The 21,913-nt window shown below is 42.8% G+C and overlaps 1 protein-coding gene across 2 annotated transcripts in view; it reads left to right on the forward strand.

Moving 5' to 3' along the window:
• Positions 1–21,913, forward strand: part of LOC139222735 (uncharacterized) — a 43,107-nt gene that overhangs the window by 7,626 nt on the left and 13,568 nt on the right. For both annotated transcript variants that reach the window (XM_070854581.1, XM_070854583.1), the window contains exons 8-11: positions 3,008–3,163; positions 15,338–15,415; positions 16,171–16,209; positions 19,298–19,360. In XM_070854581.1, coding sequence (XP_070710682.1) covers positions 3,008–3,163; positions 15,338–15,415; positions 16,171–16,209; positions 19,298–19,360 — 336 coding nt within the window. The remainder of the gene's footprint in view (positions 1–3,007; positions 3,164–15,337; positions 15,416–16,170; positions 16,210–19,297; positions 19,361–21,913) is intronic.

Here is a 21,913-nt window from a genome sequence, read left to right on the forward strand (position 1 = left end):
TTTAGCTTCTTTTGGCACTTAAAGTGCACCCCCTAGTTAGCCAGAAGTGCAGATCAGAAATCCACGCTAAAATAGCCTGCAGTTCTTTCAGGACACCAGCTACGTCAAATGATGGCACTTGTGACCTGGTGGACCAACAGATTTACAGCAACAGAACTCTGCTTTCTCAGTCAAGAGATAAGTGTTTCCTTAATTGACTACATTTATCAACAACCCTGATTGGACACCCACATTAAAGAAAATGGTAAAATCCTCTTGATAACACAAAGATATCTTCATGTAAGGCTGGACTGTGTCAAAGCTTGCTGACAAGTTGCCCAGGACACCGTGACCAGACTGTCTCCTAGCTGCTCCTCATCCTCCCTCCCCGCCCCCCTCTGTGTGTGTGTGTGTGTGTCTGTGTGTGTGTGTGTTTTTGTGGGGGGCACCCTCCCTCTCTGAGCATCAGACCACACAGCTCAGCCCTGAGACCTGTCAAACACAGCTGGGACATCTCCCCCCCCCCCCCTCCCCTCCTCCTCCTCCTCCTCCTCCCATCCTCTCCTCCTCCTTCCTACACTCTCCTCCCCCTCCTCGCTCCCCAGACTCCAGCAGGAAGCTTTGATACAGGGGTGTTGAGCAGCAAGGGGAACATTTCCATTTTTATCTGCTTCGAAGACTCCAAGACCCTCCTCCCTCTCTACCCATCCCAAACTGCTTCTCATCAGCATAAAAGAATCTGCCATTTCTCGTCTTCATTGTGTATGCTTCAGATGCAGTGTAATTGATATAGACATGATCTGAGAGGGGAAAGAGCAGAAATTTCTACGACCGATCCACGATGACTGTTTTTCCTTCTTTTGTTGCTTTTGAGGTGCAAGTTCAGCAAAAAACGACTCGCTCTGTTTTCTGCACTGGCTGTCATAAAATGCGAGCTTCTGTCCTGTGCAATAAATGTCATGCAACGTATAGTCAAAGTCTCCACTACCGAGCTACTGTCAGCTCCTGAACTTTTCAACGAGAGATACAAAGTGAGGCAGTTGCTCAAAATAAATGTTTTGAAATGGGATGGAGGGGGGGGGGGGGGGGGGGCAGCAGCATTCAAGGCTGCCTCGTCACCTGATCGCTGCTTTTAAGGCTGTTTCGCAGCCTGCACTGTAGACAATAATAGGTGTGTGTCACTAAACTTTGTAGTGTTTGCTCACTGTTGTTGAGACATCACTTCCATGGCTCCAGGGTCTGGCTCTTTCCCCACTTAAAGGTCATAAATCACATAGTCTCGCAGTGGATTAGTGGAGCTTATCATATTCAAATCTCGAGCAATTTACAGGTGTTGTCTCCAGTACTTCTTTACGATGCACGCCCTGCCACGGTCACTGTAAATCTAGACAGAAATGGGTGTATCAGTGACGTCTGAGGGGAAATATTTGCCTGAAACCACAAAACTACTGAGGGGCCTTGAGATGATAAACCGAGAACCACGTGAAATTTATTTAAAGGTTGATAAGTGTGAGTCTTTACAGATGATGGATTGTGCTGAGTGCTACATTTCAAGGGGCTGAGACAGGGGGAGAAAGAGAATATTCTCCTGAGCGTGCAGGATGAAAAGACATCATGTGATTTCAGATTTATGATGGACGATCATGGTATGTAATGCAGCTCGGTCAAAGGTTAAACAGTCAGCGTGTTAAGATATAGAATAATTTGCGACCCTTCAACAGGTGAGTAAAACCGAGTGAATGAAGAAAACCATGACTGGATTGATCCAGAGAAAGCACTGGGTAAAATACAAACACTAAGATGAATTAAATTAAATTAAATTAATCACATCAAAAATGACTCTTAAATTAAAAAACCTTAATGCAACATGAGTCATGTCGTTAATAATTTGACAAATTTATAACCCCCGTCATACCAAGCTTAGATGGATGCAATTCAATTAGAATTTAGACTAATCATTAATGAACAGCAGAGCACTAATATCGCAATATATCTTATACAATGTATTTTCTTCTGTCTACCATGTAGACAAAGGTCCCAAACAAAGGGAAGAGACACAGTGTAGGCCTACCAGGTAAGCTTATTTCCATCCCTAGGCTGGTGGACTGTAGCTATGGAATGCTACAAACTGTATTAAACAGGAAAACAGGGTCAAAAAATGAAATGAAAATGAAAACAACAGTTATACCAACAAAACGGATGTCAGATCACTGTGAACTTCACATCTGGCTCAAAGATGGCACAAACAGACACCAAAGTCAAGTATTTTTTCTGAGAATTTGAGGAATTTAAGTTGAGGGCAACCACCAAATGCACAAACAGCTATCTAATTGGCACATTCCAATATTTTGGGATGGGGGAAGTTGTATTTTGATGTCTGATCACACTTTTTTTTTTTTCTTTAAAACAACAAAAAAAACCCTACATACAGTCCTGAGCTGACTTCACATATACATTACATTATAAACGGCCTCTGTATGGGAGTATTAAAGCAGGCAGAATAATAACACACTAACCATATAATCCACAATAGACACCACGCTGTCATAATAATATTTCAGGAATGTTGCAGCGACTAAAATAACATCCAGCTGGTACAAAAGGCTGGTTGGTTGATTGGCACTGATTTTCCACTGTCACTCAGCACACTTGATAAAACTTGTTAGAGCCCAGCAGACGGTGCATCCCACCCTCCACCCCACCCTAAACCCCTCCCTCCATCCCTCCATCCATCCCTCCCTCCTTCCCTCCCTCCCTCACCCGGAGATGAGGAGAGAAGTTTGCCTGCGGCGCAGTCCACTCAACATTTCACTGTGTTGCGTTTGGGGAACAGCAGCCAGAGCCTCCGGAGAAGCTTTCCAGGGAATGCTGAGGAATACCTGCCCGCTCAGAAACACCTCCCTCCCGCCTTAAACCAGATGATCGCCGCTGCTCATTGATGCGGCCGAACTAGCGGGGAGCTCCGGTCAGCGGGACAGCGGCCGCACTCGGACTGGGTGCTTTTTGGGTCCTGGAGCAGCAGAAGAAGAAGGAGACGGGAGCGACAGAGAAACGGAAGACCACAGAAGAAGAAGAGGAAGCAAGAGAAGATAGTGCAAGTGAAGGCGTCAAAAGAGTCAGAATGAATAACAACAAAACCGAGAAAGAAAACGAGCAGAGTGAATTCACCAACCACGAAGAGGAGGTAGGTTACTACCGGCTCCCATAGCGACATCTTACTACAGCAACTCACGCTAAAAGCTTCATGCTAACACGGTGTTTCTACCTACTTTCCCCCCCATTAAAGAACCAGTGTAATAACCTTATGACATTCCCCAAGCTGTTAAACGCGTCTGGGACTCTCTCCCGCAGCATTTCCTGTGATAAAACCCCAGTTTTTACTTGTAAAAGTTGACACTGTTGCTGCTATATTATGAGACCTACTGCAGGGTGCACTCACATATAAATTACGCACCTGTCATCTATATATATATATATATTTTTTACCCTTAAATGTTTCTTCTTTTTTGGTTTTTTCTTTGTAACCTAGCTCACTCACATTGTAGCCATGTCGCAGCAAAGCTCAGCCATGTTTCTTAAGATTTACAGTAAGGTGTACAGAGAAAAGAAAAAAAAAACAAACAGTTGAACCCTCACTGTAACTCTGGAGTGTGTTGTAGATATTGATATTTTACCTGACTTCAAGACGAAAGCTGCACTTGAACACAACACTGAAAACACTGAATTATGAGCCGAACTGCAAATCAGTTTTGAAACAACTGCTGCTGCAACATGTAGGCAATAACTTTGTGTAACCCAGACATTACGGGCAGGCAAGAGTAGTCATAATACGACTAATACGACTTCCATATTAACACACCAAAATGATGTCCGGATGTCCTGATGTCCAGAAAGTGGGGTGATGTGTTCAGTTTCTCAGTTTCTCTTTCTGTAAAAATGTATTTTCTCGCTAACGTGCTGGACAACAGCCCGGTCTTTTCCTTCCTCCTGTGAACGTTGCACAATCTGGATCCAGCACATCTCCTTCTTGGTAAATAAGTTTGTAGTGGTGCCCTTAGCACGGGGGTGATTTTCTTTGGCACGAAGGTATCTCTATTCAAATAACAGACTTGTTGTTTCACAGGCCCACACTTTTGCAGCCAAGTGATGTAAGGAAGGTATATCGGATTATATCAGATATTTGTCTTGGAGTGATTTGATTACGCCTCAGTGTGCTGTTCGTCACTTTGTAACTGAATAGCCAGTCATACGCAGCCTGATGTAATGCCATATTTGGTCCACTTACTGGTTGCAGGGAGTTACTGTAGCAGCACACAGACGGGTTAAACGGTAAAGACCTGATGGAGAGTTTCAGCTTTGAGCTTCGTTCGCTTTGTCCTCATAGTAGTGGTGTTTCAGAGCCCAGCACATGTCTCAGAGGTATTCAATCCCAGGTCATATATAACACAGTTTCAGCCCTTTTTCTCTCCTAATAGTTTTTGATAGTTTTCTGTTGCTTGACTGATTAATAAACTAATCATTTCAGCTTGTTTTGCTTTGTGAGGAATGGTTCCTTCTCATTTTGCCCAAGAGGACAATTCAAGCAACATCACCTGATGGACAGAAAATGACTTTTCGACTATTTTGATCATCAGTTCATTACCTCATTCACTTCTCAGGCAGAAGTTCCAAACATTTCTTAGTTCCTGTTTCTCTCATTTGCAGATTTGCGGCTTTTCTATTATACTAGATTGAAGATTTTTGACTTATTGATGGGTCGTCAGGCAAAATAAGCAATCTGGAGGCATCATCATTGGCTCTGGGATTAACTTTGAATTGTCAATTTTAGTTGACAGTAATTTAGATTAATCACCGCAGCTCTACTTTATTTGATAAATAAATGTCTAAACTAGCAAATAAGTATGAAAATCTGTGATGTCCACAAGCAGGAGGACCAGACGGGAGTCGTCCTTTGCATTGTGTAAAAGGCAGACAGGGAGACAGAGAGAGTAATGGCCAGAGGAATCTAATGGTTGTGGAAATGTTTGGAAGCCATCCAGACTTAAATTTACTCTGGTGAATTAAAGTAAGGTTAGACAGCGCCACTTTATCTTTTGTGTAATGATGTGTGTTGTATGCAGGGGAGCAAGTTTTTGGAGAGACTGTACCACACACACACACACACACACACACATTCACACTCACATATAGGTGCAGGCAAGGAAAGGTGCAATCACACACACTTTTGCTGGCAGGTGTGTATATTCACACAAAAACACACTAAGAATAACTAATTCTGGCGTATGACTTGCACTTTTTCCGCGATTCACAAAGAGTTTCTGGTCACAGAAGTAGAGTTGAATAGAATTACAATACACACTCTTTACTGATGATTAAGTGACGTCTAACGTTGGTGTTGAAGCCTTTTGACACTTTTTCCATCCCAGTGTACCGTGCAGAAACATCCACAGAGATCACAAAAGCGCTAACTGTAAAATGCCAAGCAGTTTTGTGTGGTTAACAGCACTAAAGTAACCATAAACTACGACCTTATGAGAGCCAAAGTTTAACAGCCTCTCTGGTGTGACTCTCACATGCTCCCTTCCTCTTGCACAGTGTAGTAAGCGACTCAATGGATCACTGATTCGCACCAGTAAAGCGCCATAGCGAGCTTGACTTCTCATGCCTGCTTCATTGCCCAACCTCACACGCCATCGTCACTGTACACCAAAGCTTGACGATGCTTAATGTTTATCTTCTGCAGACCGGCGCTCGCCAAACATGGTGCTGCTGCAGACGAGGTATGCAGGTTTCAGGCGCGGCAGCAGCTAATCTCGCAAGCTGGTTCGATAAGCTTTATTATCAGGTGCTCTGGATGCTTTCACACACAGCAGCACTCAAAGGCCACTGATGTAGTCGAGGTGACACACCGTCTCCTACATGGGGAACGTCAAAGATACGTTCGGAGCGGCTGTGGTTTCCATGCCTTGTATGGACAAGAGCCCTGGAGGGGTCCTCAGGCTTTGATTTGATGTTCTAAAAAGTGAAGATGGTTGCAGCTGAACAGTTTCATATTTTTTCTGAATATTTTTCTCAGTCTTAACTGTGAAGACAGTGAAGTATATTCATGGTGACTGAGGTGAGGTGACAAATTCCAGACAAGTTTGTGTTATCAGGAAGGTAACAAGTCATGACAGAGACCATGCAGTGAAGGAACGAGCCCGGTTCACCAAAAGTTAATCATATCAAGATCTTATGTACGTATTTTAGTGCCAAAATGGTTAGTTAATTAATCGGTCAGACAATTAATCAACAGCTATTTAGGTAATTAATTAATCCAAAACCAAACAGTCCCCAGTTCCAACTTCTAAACTGTGAGGATTGGATTGATAATGTCACTGTTAATAAGTTGCTGCCCAAATGTGCATCATTATTTAATCACATAAGTCGCATCTATCAAGCTTAAGAGTGTGTCTCAAATGTAAAGATTTGCTGATTTTATATGTTTTGTATTTTTGCAAATTGAATGTCTTTGTGTTTTGGACAAAGCAACAATAAGATGATTTTGCCTGAGGCTTGTGGAGATCAGAACGGCCACTTTCTATCCCTATTTTCTTACATTTTACAGGCCAAGTTTATATAAACACGGTTTAATCTGGATTGAAAATAGATATTTATTTGAAGCACAGTACACAGTGAAGGGAGAGAGGTGCAGTACAGGTTGTGACTACATGGAGTGTATCATGGCTAACCAAGTCACCAGACTAAGCTTGACCTTTAGCCTCCTTGCTGTCAATTTCCCCCCAAGCCAAGTCGTGTTTATTTAAGCGGAGACCTACCCAGCCTCCTCTACGTTGGAGGTCCACCGTCAAACCACACCTGATCATCTAGCCTCTTATTGTGTCCTCTGCAGGGTGAAACTGTTTTACTCAAAATCATGCTCAGTAGCATATTCATAGTTCAACAGCACAGCACCTCGTAAAACATCTGTTGATTCTAGTTCCTGGCTGACCGTAAACATTTAAGTGGATCTTTACAAGCGGCCAAAGAGGAACAGAATATAACTCAAGCAGAGTTCAGCAAATGTGGCGTATCTCCCTCGGGTGTAATTGGATTGTGCTTGGCCTGCTTTGGGTATCCACCAGGTCCTCTTCAAATAGCAGGTCATGTGGCCGGTGTGACCTTTTCCATGAACAGATGTAGGTGGGGAGCTGTGCTGCCGGAGAAGCACGCCGGAGCGGAGGGACGTCCACGCCGGTCTGTCGCACAGCGGTGTGGGCACAGTGGTCCGTACTTGTGCACGTATCCATGAAAAGGGCACGCAGATGTATTAACGCTCTGTGACATGAAACGCTATCGGAGGGGAGCTTAGAGGGTAAAGTGGCCATGATAGGGCAAGAGGGAGAACATGCAGAGAATTTCACGGATTGTTGAAAGCAATGTACGCTAAGATTTATGGTAGATTAAGACACAGATTAACCTCAGATATTCCATTAGATATATTTTAATATACATATTAAAAAAAAAAAAACACCCATTCATGCTCACACAAACAGCAAAACCCTACTCCATCTAGCCGTCTGATAGGTAGGAGTTTATTTATAAAAGCGCGGGGGGAATTGTCATCTTATCTTAGCCATTTGTCAGCTGTGCGACAAGAGGTATTTGAAAAGACAACAACAAGGCTTAGCGTCAGGAACGGCTGGCAAAGGCTCCTGCTAGACTGATGTGAGATGAAAAGAAAAAAAAGTCAGAGATAAAGAGTTGCTCTAGATATTTGAATATATATCTAGAGCTATATATAAACTATCAAAACTGACCAGCAGCGGCGAGTGAAGTCTCTCTTATACGGCGCCGCTTTCCTTAAAAGGCCGTAGTTGTCAACGTTGAGTTTGCTTTGTAATTAACGACACGCTGCACAAGTGTAGGAAGTGTGTGCTTGTGCCCAGACAGCGTCAGCCATCTTGTCTTGCTTTGTCATACTGTATTTATGTGCTTGTTCTGTCACCTCCACTTAATATTGCTTACTCACAAGCTATAATTATCCACTGTACAGTGTGCAGCGTCACTTCTCCGAACCTGGCTTCACGCTCCTTTTATTGTTCTGCACTTTTTCAGTCAGTAATTCTCTAATTCATCTCATTTCTTTTCTCTAGTCCCCTCACCCATCCTCCCCCTTCTCTCCCGCTCCCTCTCTTCACTTTTATCTCCCTTCCCCTCCGTTTCCTTCCCTCCTTCCTCACGTCTGTCCCACCCTTTTTCTTCCCTCTCTTTATCTTGCTCTCTCGTCGTTTCCTCCCTCCCTCCCTCCCTCCCTCCCTGGTACTGTTTATAATTTGCCACTCTTCTTCTCCTCTTTCCTACCACTCCCTTCTTTTTCATCCTGCTCTCTCTCGTGCCCATTTTAGTCCTAGTAGACAATCTCCTTAACCCTTATCGCCCCATACGCTGAAAGTATGACCCTGAGATCTCTGAACAGAAGGACCGTTTATGGTCGTGGGAAGAGCCCCTAAAGACAGGAGCGATGCAGGCAGAACGGTAACAAGGAGAAACATGTCCAACCGAGTGCCAGCAGCCTTTTGGCTGGCCAGCAAGAGTTGGCCGTCCAACGTCAAACCGCTCAAGATTAGCTTGAAAAAGTGGGACCAAAATCAAAATTAGGTGGATGGATTAGCCCTTTAAATGCTCTAACTGGGGTTAATTTCTTGTTATGTTGTCCGTAGTAGGCTGTAATGTCATACTTTTCCAGGAAAAGGAGATTAGCTCTCTCTCTTGTGAGTCCACTGCACAGTCCCAATTTTTTTTTTTTATAGTTCAATATGATTATGGTTGAGAGCAGAAATGATTTGCCACTGTGGCTATAAGTGGCAAACATGGGCTAAAATGTTAAAACGCAGTGTATCAGTATGTAAGTAGATCAAAGTTAACATTATCTGGTTATAAAAGATCTTGTAAGGCTGTAGCTGAAAAACCCCCTGTGTGCACTGAATTGAGCATGAAGTGTGAATTTTATTTTTTATGAATGCAACTTTTTTTAGTTTGAGGCAGATTCTATAATTCCCCCTTTCAAAAGTTACAGTCTTGCTTTAAACTAAAGACAAATTCAGCAATCAATTAGTGCTGAAAGTTGAACAGCAGAAGATAATTTGTAATTCTTTGATAATTTGCTTTGCAAATGTGAGTAAATGCTGATTTTCTTTGCTTTTTAGTTATTTTTATTTGGCAACATTAAGATTTGGAGCTTTGGTTGGACGGTAAGACATCTTTTTGGGCTTCAGGAAGTTGTGATGGGCAATTTCTACAATCCAAAATAACCATTATTTACAGCCCCACATAAGGGATCTGTAAGTGCTGTCAGCGATAAACACATAGGAACAGCTGCCCCATCACATAAAGGGAACATATTAGCAAAAGGCTTATGTTTCTTCATGGAGACACAGAGGGTGACTGAGTATCTGCTGTTGTTTTTGTCTCCACTTGCACCAGACACTTTAACCCTCTGCCCACCCAACCTCAAAGCCAAACAGTTTAAGGTGTCCACTTGGCCAGGCGGCAACAAAGGGAGTCCAGGAAAGGCCGAGACGGACTTGGCCGATTAGTTCACGTTAATGAGCGCGCTGGAATGTTAAGTCCATTCATCGAGATTCATCAGATAAGAGAGGGGAAGAGGAGAACGAACTAGAAGGAAAGATTTTGATGAACTCTAAGCTGACAGCCAAGGAGTCAAACTGATGTGCAGCTGACAATCTGTGAATGAGTCGCTCCTCTCTTCCACGCGTCAAGACCTTTTTTTTTTTAAAGACCAGAAATGGCCGATAAGAAAGAACGTGCACATATGTGTAATTAAGACATGAGAGTATTCTTTTCCGTGTTCAATTTAAAAGCAGGGAAACTGTTATGCAGAGAGGAAGAAAAGAGCAAGAGAAGGAAAAACGCAGTGAAGTGGACGCTTACTTGCTTTTCCTAGGTCATTTGTTTTAAATGTCTTTTAAAGGTTAACCTGTTGGAACATTTACAGGCCCTCGCTGAGCCGTAATTGTTGGTCCGGAGCACTTGTGAGAGAAAGAGGGAGAGAAAAACAAAGAAACGCTCCTCAGAGTTCAGTCGTGACGTTCGGAGCGCGATCAACCTCTCAGCTGACCTTTGACTTCCACAATAACCCGATCCTAACCTGTGACCCCCTGACCCCCGAATGTGAAACTTGACCCGCTTAACCTCGGCGATTAACAGACAAACTGAGTCATCCATTTATGGTCGCTTGACACCTCTCGGGCCTGCAGTCTCTCACTCTTCACGTTTTCCGACACGGAAGATGAAGAGGGGGGGTAGAGAGGAAAAAAAAAAAAAAAAACTTGTGAGGATGATGGAGAGCAATGCCAACACAGAGCAGTGACAACTCCGATAGCAAAGGAGTGTGGGAGTCTGTCAGTCAGACTGTTTTTAATAACGTGGCGCTCAACTGATGCAAGAAAACTCAACTCGCCCTGAGCTCACACAGGCTTATGGGTAGACTTTGATTTTAGCTCGGTCACAACCAACCAAGACTTGTGTGTCGATTTGAAAGCAACTAGTGTGGGTGTGCTGTGAAGGATTTTATTTTAGCTTTTTTTATTTTTATCTTTTCAATTTCAAATGCAGGTAATCGCCGCTACTGTACGCTCTCTTTAAAGGCTACAAGGTTAGAGCTTTGTCCTGCCACATCTGGCTCGACCTCCATCTATTACCTTTGCTGTCGAACGCACGCATTCACACACACAGGGAGGGAGAAAGAAACGCGTAGTAATCATCTCACATCGCACCAAGGTCGCGTCCCTCATTGCAGCCAGAACGAGCGGTCAAAAAAGCACTAAATTAAAGTCGGAGCACATATCTGAGAAAGTCACACAGAGTATAATGAGGCATTTCAGGCAATAGGTGTAACAAATTGTATAAGTCCACAACGCAAGCGGAATAGAAATGACACATGAATAATAAGTTCCTGGGTCATTTCATTAGACAATTCAAGCAGCGTTTATAATGACTGACAAATTACATTCTGTCCTGGAGAAAATCTAAAATAATTAATAATCTAATGCAAGTTTTGAATGGTGTCCCAGGCAGTTATCGTTGCTGTCAGTTTTGGCTTTGTTAATTAAAACTTTATGACATTAGATAGTGGAGAGGCTGTCTGGAAGGTTGGTCTTTTGGTTTCAGGGCCAAAGAAAACTTTTTTTACATGACATTTCGTCAGTGAAGCAAAAAAAAAAAAAAAAAGTAAACATCATTCTGTTGCTGATATTTTTAGCTCAATACTAAATTTATCTTCCTTTGTAAATTTGCTCCTTCATCTGGTTTTAAAGAATAATATTGGTTTATAACGACTTGGATCTTATTTTTCCAGGCTTGGCCATCGTTTCTATCGGTGGAATCGCACTCGCAAAGTTCACATCTCAGAACATCACTAAACAAGTCAGACAGGGCTAGAAACATAAGCAGTCAGACGGGTATGAAACATAACGCTCACATCGGACAGGTTTGAAACAGCTTTCCAGGTTAGAAAATCTTATTTTTCTGTGAAAAGAGGGAGGGGGAGAGTAAAATGATTCCCCAAATTTGTGTGTTGGAAACATCCAGGCTGACTTCCTGGTTCAAATTTGACCTACCGTACTTGTTGCTGTGGCATTATTGCACACTTTGGTGGGTTTTATTTGCAAATGAGATTATTTGGATAATCTTACTGAACTGCTGGCTTGTTTGCAACCTGTGTAATAGTCTGGATGACTTAGTTTCTTCCCCTGGTTTTTGTAATGGGGGGTCTCCTGTGGGGCAGAAACAACTGTTTGATTATTCAATTTGTTGATTGACAGAGAATTATCCAACAACTATTACTACTATAAGCGATAATACCAACCATTCTCTACAGATAGGAGCAATAAACAATCTGAAAATAAGACCCCAGTTGTGATAAACCAGAGTCGTCCGCCGAGATAATGCCTCACTTTTTTGAATGCTGTTGTGAGCGCAGACCCTTCACCCCCTCCCTCTTCAGGCTTAGGGTGGCACCAGCAAACCTTTAAGGTGCAATGATAGAGTATCAATAAGGTGATGACCTCATCCGGGGCTTGTGAAGTCAAGGATCTCTGATTAGAGGTGCATTGATCCCCTGGGACTTGCTGCAGAAGTGGCCTTAATAGGATGTGATGTTTTTGGCCCGGGGCTCCACACTCTGCTGTGCTCCGCTAAGGCGTTGCCAGGGAACTGCACTGGTAGCCGGCTGTGAAGTACTCAGCTGGCTTGTGGTAGGTAGGGACTGCTGTTTTTGATCGAAGCCGGTGTGCTTGTTGGTGTGTGAGCACGCCATAAATGGTCAATGATTCCAAGGCCCATACCAGGTCAGTCTGTACTATGGAAATGTAGGTATGTGACCCACCAAGATCCAATAAAACAATGCTTCTAAACGCCAATAAAACAGTGGCAGATTGTTTATCTTTGCTTTCCTAGTTATCTGCAGAATCTGCTCAGCCACTAGCTTGACCTTCAATTTCTTTTACTACATCGTGAAAATTTGATGTCTCACTTAACCTGGTGACAGCGCGTTTACAACTCCCTGCCTTTTCAAGCTGGTCTCAAAGCAGCATGAACAAAGTCTGATACTGTAATCAACAGCAGATGTCTGCTAGAGAGAGCTGTTGACACGTTCGCCGGTGAATCATCCCGTATGCAGCGTGTGCAGCCAGCGCCACACCGGACACACGGCGAACCGATCATATATCACAACAGCTGACGTCAGGACGTCTTAGGAATGAGTTTCGACGGTGCCAAGAATGTCCCATTGTTCTGAGAGGGCTCGTCGTTGCGTGTGTGTTTCTATTAGCCTGCTGACTGAAGATGGGAGTTAAATCAAAGATGGGATGTTGGATAACTTGGCGAAAGGGAGTTAGATGACTAAGACTTTCTTATGTGGGCGCCAACCTCTTGTTGGAGACAATGCTGTAGTCTATGCAATTATCGTGTAGAAATACCCCATATTATTACTAATGTTATCTACTACTGCCCTCTAAACAGCAGCGAGTGAGAGTGTGCAGCTTTAACAATTAAGATATCCACTGAAATAACAAAAACAATGAAAATGAAACCACTCCCTAATAAAAATTTTACAGTATTAACACCAGTCTTTGTGACAGGGTTAGCCACTCCTGAAACACCTTATTGTATTTTTCGTTTCAGCACAGCTTCAGTTTTTACTGCACTTTTTACCACCACAGCTTCATCAGCCTCAACAGCTGTCAGTGACTGCCCTTGCTCATGTCTGATTGATACCATCCTGTTCTGACTCTTCACCCCCCCACCCCCCCACCTCGTGTAGGTCCATATAAGGAGAGCTTCTAAAAGAGTTTATTCAAACAGAACAGCCAGAGACAGAGCCCAGTGACGGCCCCGCGGGGTTCAGCTCGGCTCAGATAAGATAAGATAGAGGCGAAGGTGAGAGAGTCGCAGAGGTGAGATTCTTTTGGCTGGATGGCCCGTTTGGCACTCTCCAGCTATTGCTCCCCCCAGTTGCTAAGCTCCTTTGTTTGTGTGTTGCTCTGCCTTTGGCATCAGCGGTGCGTATCAGGTTACATGTGGGAATGAGGTGTAGTGTTAGTTCAGCAGTTCCTTTGTCCCCTGAGTTGTGAATCTACTATCTAATGAATCTGGGAGCTTTGAATGTACTTTGTGTAATTGCATACCCACGGTTTTATTCTCATTTCAGCCTTAAATAGAATCAGAATATTGAATAAATAATTAAATTACTCATCCAAATCCACTGTCACAGTATTGATGTGGCTGTGTACGGTGGAGGTGTTGGAAATCGGTGTGATGCGCACAGTCTATTGTTTGATTTTGGTGTCTTCATTCAATTAGGCGATAATTCAAGTTATGAAGATTCATTAGTGCCTGTTTGTATAATTGAATTGTTCAAACAAATGTCAATTTATCTATCATGCCACATCTGACCCAGATATCTTTCTGCCATTTTCTTAGATTTTTCATTTTTGTTTTGTAAAGCATAGGAAGAGATTACATCTAAAAAAAAAACTAAGCTGTTGTGAAAATAGAAGACACATGTTGTCGTTTCGAGTAAGAAATACTTTGGTTAACAACTCTTTCCAGAACTAACCCTTTAGTAAGGACACGCACATCTACAATTACATGTAACAAATAGAATTTCGGTTTCATCGCCTCCAAAATGTTACCAGATCTGCATTCGTGAGCTGCGACTGGACGTCTCAGCACCTGTGTCTCGTAGTGCTGCTCTGCCTGTGTTTATTAAATGCTGCCGCCGGTGCTAATGTGTCTGCATATGTTGAAAGAGCTGTCGCCGTTCACGCGAGCCGTTTTGGACGTGGCAGCCAGGTTGCTGATTGTGAGGTCTTTGGATTCAGTTAGTCAAACGGCGCCTGTGTGTCCTGAGAGCACCCACAGTATTAGAACCCTGTGCTTTAAGACACGTTGCCACCTGTGATTAGTAAAGAGACCATTTAGAGCGTCAGTTTCCTGAAGGAACAGGAGCACACATTTTGGGAAATACCCTCATTAATTTTGTTGCTGAGAGTTGGATTAGAGTATCAATACCACCTCTTTTTTTTTTTTTTCTTTAGTTCTGTACAGAAAAATATTCTGCATTAGCAACTGTGTTATCCTAGTAAGACTGATCTCTTTGACATTAAAGTGGCAGGCAGGGCTGAACTGCACTTGTCGCATTTGAATTCACAGTTAATTTGTACTATACTCCCCATTGTCCAAAGCAATAAAATTTCCTTTTGACTGACCTAAACTTTACCTGCGTTACAGTGATCACACAGCATTCATTTCCATCTCTATCAGCGCACATAATAATAATGATAAGAACTTCTTTGCCTGAAAACAAACTCAGAGTCACTCTCACGTTACTCCCACTGTGTTTTTCCACCTTCTCAGGCTCAGTACGGACCACAACATTACTTATTTTCCTTTTGTCTCTCTTTCGCTAACATATACTATACATTGTAATTCCCCAGCAATGGCAGCTCAAGTTGCAAGTTGAAAAGTTCAAATGTAAAACAGAGGCTAGAGCTGCGAGGGAGGATCGCCATAAAACACAGCAGGCAGAAGATTACACGGGAGAGCACAATACACTCACTGTAGAAAGGTGTGTGTGTGATAGGGTGTGTGAGTGTGTTTGCTGAGCTGAAAGACGTTCCTATCAGTGTTTGAGAAGTCTATCTTTTGGTGTAAAGCCAACCCAGAGAAGTATTCAACTCATGTTCTGTGTCCTTTTTCTCATTACCTCATCTGTTACTGTCAGGTATGCAAGGTGGGTATTTATATCCAGTGGAGGTTAATGAAAAATACATGATCTCTTTCTTGTCTTCCTCAGGTCCGAACGCTATTCGTCAGTGGGCTTCCACTGGATATTAAGCCGCGGGAGCTCTATCTCCTGTTCAGACCATTTAAGGTATGTTTGTATGTTTTAAATGGATGGCCGCTGCTATTCTTAGCAGCTTTTCTTTCCAGCAGTCAATGGGACCTCCATTAATGGTGATGAAATAAACGGCAATGGAAACTCTCCCGCGTGGTTCAAGTGTCTGTGTTCCTAAAGCCGAGGTTCAATCACATCTTGATCCACAAAAAGCTTGTGTGTGTGTGTGTGTGTGTGTGTGTGTGCGCTCGTGTGTGTGTCTCATGGAAAAATGGCTCGCTGCCTCTGATACAAAAACAAAGCTATTTGCTTCACCTCAGAAACTTTCGCTTTGTCAGAGCCACAAAGAGTCCTGGAGTTTAGCTCAGGTGAATGCATGTAGATGGAGCAAGTGTTTTGGACCATGGCCCTTTAAGTATGCACTTGAATGGCACAGTTAAAATGAATAATGGGACAAGTGCTATGCAGCTAATCTCGATCTTAGTTAATGCTCATGGTATGTACTGTAAATGGTTTATGTCATGAGTGATGAAAGCAGTAAATCTCGATTAATCAGGTAAAACACATCAGTCAGTCCATATGGTCTTCATAAGAGCTCTTCGACTCGTGAAACGACCTAGCTTGGTCAGCTGGGACCCTTCAATGCGAATGTGTCGAACCTTTTATCAAATGCAAGTGTTATTATGTGATGTTTTGGCACAAACTCATATGGCTTGCAACATTTGCATGATAGAATACCTAAAATATCTTCTTGTTGACATCAAATTTCTTTCTTTCTTTCTTTCTTTCAGGGCTATGAAGGCTCCTTGATAAAACTCACCTCTAAACAGGTATGCTACAAAACACACTTGGCTTTCTGTACAAAGTAACTAATGAATGAAGGCATCAATCAGTCTCTCATCAAGCCCTTACTGTTTGCATTACCCAATTTCTTGCTCATCAACACCTCTGACTTCCTCGTCTCTCCTTTTGTCTGTCTGTTTTTCTCCCTCTTGGTATCATCGCCTTGTTGACGATGAAGGATTAGCCCCCTTTGTTAGAAAGTACCTGCAATAGAAAAAAAAAAAAAAAAAAGTTTATTGGGGGGTGAGGGAAAAAGTGTTGCACCAACTTGCCTTTGGCAGTCGGATAGTATGCTTGTAGTCACAGACAGTCAACTCCGGTGGGATGTGCGGGGATGGGAAGGGAGACGGGAAAAGAATTTTGAGGTGTCAAAGCGAGCGTTTTGACAAGAGCAGTACTGACGGTTGAATTTTGCCTCCAGGGGCGCAGGACTGAAAATGAGCTCAGCTGGCAGGTGTCCACATCCAGAGTTAAGCAATTTAGCTTGATGTCAGTGTACTTATTACCACATTACACTGTTTCCCATAAAGACATGACATGCTCATTAGAAGGATTTAGGGCGATTTAGATCGAATGTGCTGAGTATAATACCTCTAAAACTAAGAACAAAGGAAAGTTTTTTTTTTCTGGTGGTGAAATTTCTTCAGAACAAGTAAAATCCCATTGTACGGTTTGGGATTTTCCCCTTTTTTGTTTCATTGTGGTTGCTTGCTGTCAAAAACTTTCAGGAGGCAATTAGCAACTATCTTAATATACTTTTTATACTTGAATGCATTTAGGTCCAGTTTACCTTTTGATACTAATACTACTACTATTATACCAATAACTCATTGTATGGTATCTAAGGCTGCAGCTAATGAGTATCTTTATCAATTCATCTGCTTTTCTTGATCAGTCGATTAATTGTGTGGTCTATAATGTAGTGAAAAATGATTTTCCCAGAGCATCATCCCTTTGACATTGTTGAATTTAGTTGCAGGTGCAACAGAGCCCAAAGGGTTTGACATGTTCTTCCAGAGATGGCAGCAAAACACAATTTTCAGCCGGATGTTAAATGAATATTTAAATGGTCATCAAAATATTAACTGATTAATTTAAAGGGAAACGTCGCCACCTTTTTATGTGCATGTTCAGTCATCAGTGTTGATGATAAATGTAACCAACTGAAGCGATAGATATAGATAGATTCAGTGTGTGCTAAATTTACTAAGAAAGTAACCAAGTTCTTGTGCTGCAAAATACGTGGCTCTTCTGGCACTAGCGCCATCTTTTGAAGTAGTTGGTGGGCAGGAAGAACTATGCTAGCTTGGATTTTTATTCTCCATCTCTGGGCAGCCAGGTGCTGCTTCAAGACAACAAAACCTCCTTGTGTCCTTTGCTTACATTGCAAACTACGTACGTTTCCAATGATTCTGAGCTGCCGAGAACAAACTGCATCTGGTGGTGCCTTTGCTGAAATTGCCCTCCAATGCCAACAGACACCAAATCACTCTGCTGCAGAGTGGATTTCACCATGGGCAGTGTTTGCATTCTGCAAGCTTGAACTCAGCTTTCTCAGCTTCAATATGGCATGCGCTGGGGTATTTGCTGTTTCAATTGACTGCATTTACCATCAACGCTGATTGGAGATCAGCATAAAATGTGGTGAGATTTCCCTTACTTGTAGAAATTGCAGCTATTATTGTGACTACAGCTTTAAGGTTCAGTCCAAAGGCTACAGTGGCCTCCACTTAACCTGTGGAATCCAAATTCCCTCATCTAGAAAATGTGGTCTGTGCAGGTCCTGCTCTTTTTGTTTTGCCTGCTTAATGAGTAAGTGAGACACTCAGCAGCTCGTTGTGCACTTTGGCCTCTCTTTGCACCTCCCCAGCTCGCCTCATACTTTTATAATTAGCATCTTCCTCAGGACGAACGTCAGCTGATGCTCATCTTCAAGTCTCGCAAAACACTGTCCGAGATTCCTCAGGCTTGTTTTTGCTTCAGGAGACTCTCCTCCTGAGTAATGACAATGGCGATGTAAATCAATCGATCTCCCTCTCCCTTCCAGTCGGAGAACACACAGCCATCTCCATATATAGCAAGAGCCAGATCTCAGACCTTTTCTATTTATAATCCAGTTACGCTTCCTCCTCCTGACGTCTTCACTTAGACCCTCTCTTTTTCTTTTTTTTTTTTTTTTATGTTTCTTCTTTTCTCTTTCCCCCTCCTCTTCCTCCTCCTCTTTGTCTACTTGCTCAAAATTCCCATAACCCTATACTGCTTTTCCAGATCACACGCAGCAGTGCGACCCCGTGGGAGCAACATGTTTAGAGATTTAGTTTTCTCCTCACCCCCCTCCCCACATCCCCACATCCCCATCCACGCACTTACACTCTGCAGAAAGCCACATTCTTTGTTCATATCTGCAACAGTGGCAAGAAATCTAACAACCAAGCCTGCATCCTTGTCTTTTTTTTTTTTTTCTCTCTTGCTTTTCTCTCTTGCTCACTCACCTTTAATATTACGGGCACAGGCTTTAGAATGATGTCACCAGAATATAAAACAAGCATGGGTGAAATAGATGCGAACAAGAATGCAGTGCATGGTTTTCCACTGACAGGCCTGTTCAGGGAGGTCTTGAAAACAATATCTGCCTCTCACCTCACTTTTCTTTAATTTTTACTCTAACCTTTAACCTCTAAATTCTCATTCTCAAGACCCCCTGCCCCCCATTTGTCTTCTTTTTTCTCTGTCTGTCTCTTCTCCTTTTTCTGCTTTGCTCTGCCTCTCTCACACTCACTCTTACATGCACTTTCTCGCTCTCACATTGCCCGTATTTGGGCATAGGGGAGCTGAGCGATGAACTCTCCTTGTACAATGTAAGCGTCCAGCCTCCGTTTCTCTGCCTTTCTCTCTCACTGTCGCCACGGTTTTATAAACAGAGGGAGAGAGACAGAGAAAAGGGGGGGGTTGGGCATGATGAAAAAAATAATAAAAAAAGAACAACATGTCTATGTCACTCAGACAGAAACGCCGACTCAGTTTTCTGCCTTAAACCATGTTTCTTTCTTTTGTTCTGTCTTCTTGTCTCCCCAGCCAGTGGGGTTTGTCAGCTTTGACAGTCGATCAGAGGCGGAGGCTGCTAAGAATGCCTTGAACGTAAGTGTCATGCCCTCTCCGTGCTCCTCTCAAGCACCAGCTCTGCGCTTGTATATCCTGCGATGACTTGGAATCGCATCTCTCTGCCTATTGTGCAAATGTATTTCATATCAGGGAAATCCAGACATTTTTAGGTTTTCTGTCACGCGAAAAACAGCCAGAAAGACAAACTCATCATGGCTGCTTTAAATACTGTATGTCTGAATGCTTCTGTTTGTGTAAATAAAGTCTTTTTATTAAAGCTTTGCCATAGATCCTGCAAGGTCAGGAGGCAAATTAGCTCTTCTTCCACATATAAATAGAAGATATTGATCTAGGGTTTAATTTTAATCTCGCTTATTTCAGAATGTAGCTCAGTAGAAAGCCTCATCAAGGCACACTCAAATATGAAACGGAGCCCATCCTCACAGGGTTTTATTCAGCTCTCTTGAAACAAAGTATAGATAGATGGTAATGAACACCAGCTCTCACACAGCTTTAGTTTCCCATTGTTTTTTTTGTTTTTTTAACCTGTCGAGATGTACACCACCCCTTCTTAAGTTTTTCTTCATCCCCCTGTCACAGAAAAAGATCAGTTTTATCATCCTCATAAAGTGGGACCGTGACAACGCGAGCAGAGTCTGTCAACTTTCAGATGTTGAGATATTGGTGCGCATCAAAGGCAGAGCACAGAGTTGAAGAAAGGATAAAAATTATCATCTTATTATGAGCCAACAATAGTCAGACTGTTTCTGTAGAGCTCAGTGGAGCTGAGAGTTGAGCAGTGCTCTTGTTTTTTGGAGGAAAGCTACGTCCCCGGGGTCATATGGAGATAAGCCAGATTTTGCAAACATCTATCTGCATATTGAAATATGGGAAAGACAGAGAAAACTGAGGGAAGGAGGGGATTTGTTTCCTGTCATAGCACCTCTGCTGTATTTCCTCTAAACTATGAGCAGATATAGCCTCTAAAAGAACACGCGAAACAACACCATTACCACAATTACAGTCATCCCCACAGCAATACATACAGAAGTGCAAAGGAAGTGCGAAGAAGCACAATGCAAGGTAGAGATTCAGCACAGTTAAAGCTGAGATGTGCTCAGGCCTCATTATATCCATGTACCTTATTATACCTCTGCAGCCTCCACTGGCAGAAGCTGCGAGTTCACTGAGCCAAGGCAATCCTAGTTAATTCCCTCCCCTTCATGAGAAGAGTCATCCCTCGCTTGTTTCAGCTCAGCTTTGCCCGAGCCTGCAGGGATGATCCTCGCAGCTTCTCGCTCTTTTGCTGCAGAGAGAACTTTACTCTTGGCTGCTTTTCTCCTCCATTGATCTGACCTTCCGTGTTTTCCTGTACGTCTTCCACAGGCAATCGAATGAGGTTAATTAGAGCGTGGTTATAGTTGCAGGTGAAATTCTTCCTGGCCTTGTTGCTTCCACAACAAGCAAACAAATAGCCGCTTTGTTTTTGGATGAAGAAGACCTTTGTTTATGTCTCATTCCTTATTTTCCCTCAGGCAAAAGTTGTTGAGAAGAAAAATGAATTGGACTACTGCACATGTGGAGGGGTTTGATGTAGATCAAACCGTTATAGAGGAAAAACAACCTTTGCTTGGCTTGTCATGAGCACTGGTATGTCAGTAGGCTTTTAGCTTTGGCATCTCAAGAATTTGCCAGAGTTTTTGGCTCACTTTTAGCGGTGATGCTTGCAGTATGTCATTGCGAATGGCAGATTCGATGCCACGATATTAAGTTACTGTTACGGAGTTCAGTAGAGAGCACAGCGAGGGCCCTGTGGCTTGTCTGGCATTGTGCACTAGCCAGGTTTGTGTCATCAGCTTCTGATTTTCAATTGCGGGTATCACCAGTCATCACGTGCGTCCAACCAGAATAACATTGTAATCCACAGTGATCCATTTACAGCAGGCCTCAAAGCCTACGCAACTGTGAACATGTCCGCTCACCGCCAAGATAAGGCAGTCATAAAATGCTGAAAGATGAAAAGCATACAAAGTGACAGACCCAGATATCAGCCAGGTCTCACTGGACATCTAAATAACTAACAATAAGGCTGAGAATGCAAAAGCGGAAGATGTGCAAAGATAACCAACTCCTCAGTGGTCTGAATTAGTCTGCTTCATCACTACTTCAAGGCACAAGACAAGTCTACCAACTGCTTTCTGTTATTTATAACATCACCACAAAATAATTCATGTTGTCAGGTTGTTCCAGACGCGGTTGTTAAAGCAAAGTATTACTGTTCGAATGTGTAACTTCATTAAGAGTCATCATGTGGTGAACCTGAATCTAGAAACAAAGACACCTCCTGGGGTGCTGACTTTGAGCAACCTTCCAGGAAAACAAGGGATATCCAAGAGCTAAATATAAACAGCTTGTCTGCATTCATCATATTTTGGCTGGGAACAATATGTGGGAAAAAAAGTATGTTGTTACTCCTCGCAGGATGTGAGTCACAGCATTAAGAACCATCTACATACTAAACTGACGGAAAAAGAGAAACACGTTATCTCAGAAACAACACTGAAATAATTACAACCGATGGCCGTAACT

This window comes from Pempheris klunzingeri, chromosome 23 (genome assembly GCF_042242105.1).
Source record: "Pempheris klunzingeri isolate RE-2024b chromosome 23, fPemKlu1.hap1, whole genome shotgun sequence".
NCBI lineage: Eukaryota > Metazoa > Chordata > Actinopteri > Acropomatiformes > Pempheridae > Pempheris > Pempheris klunzingeri.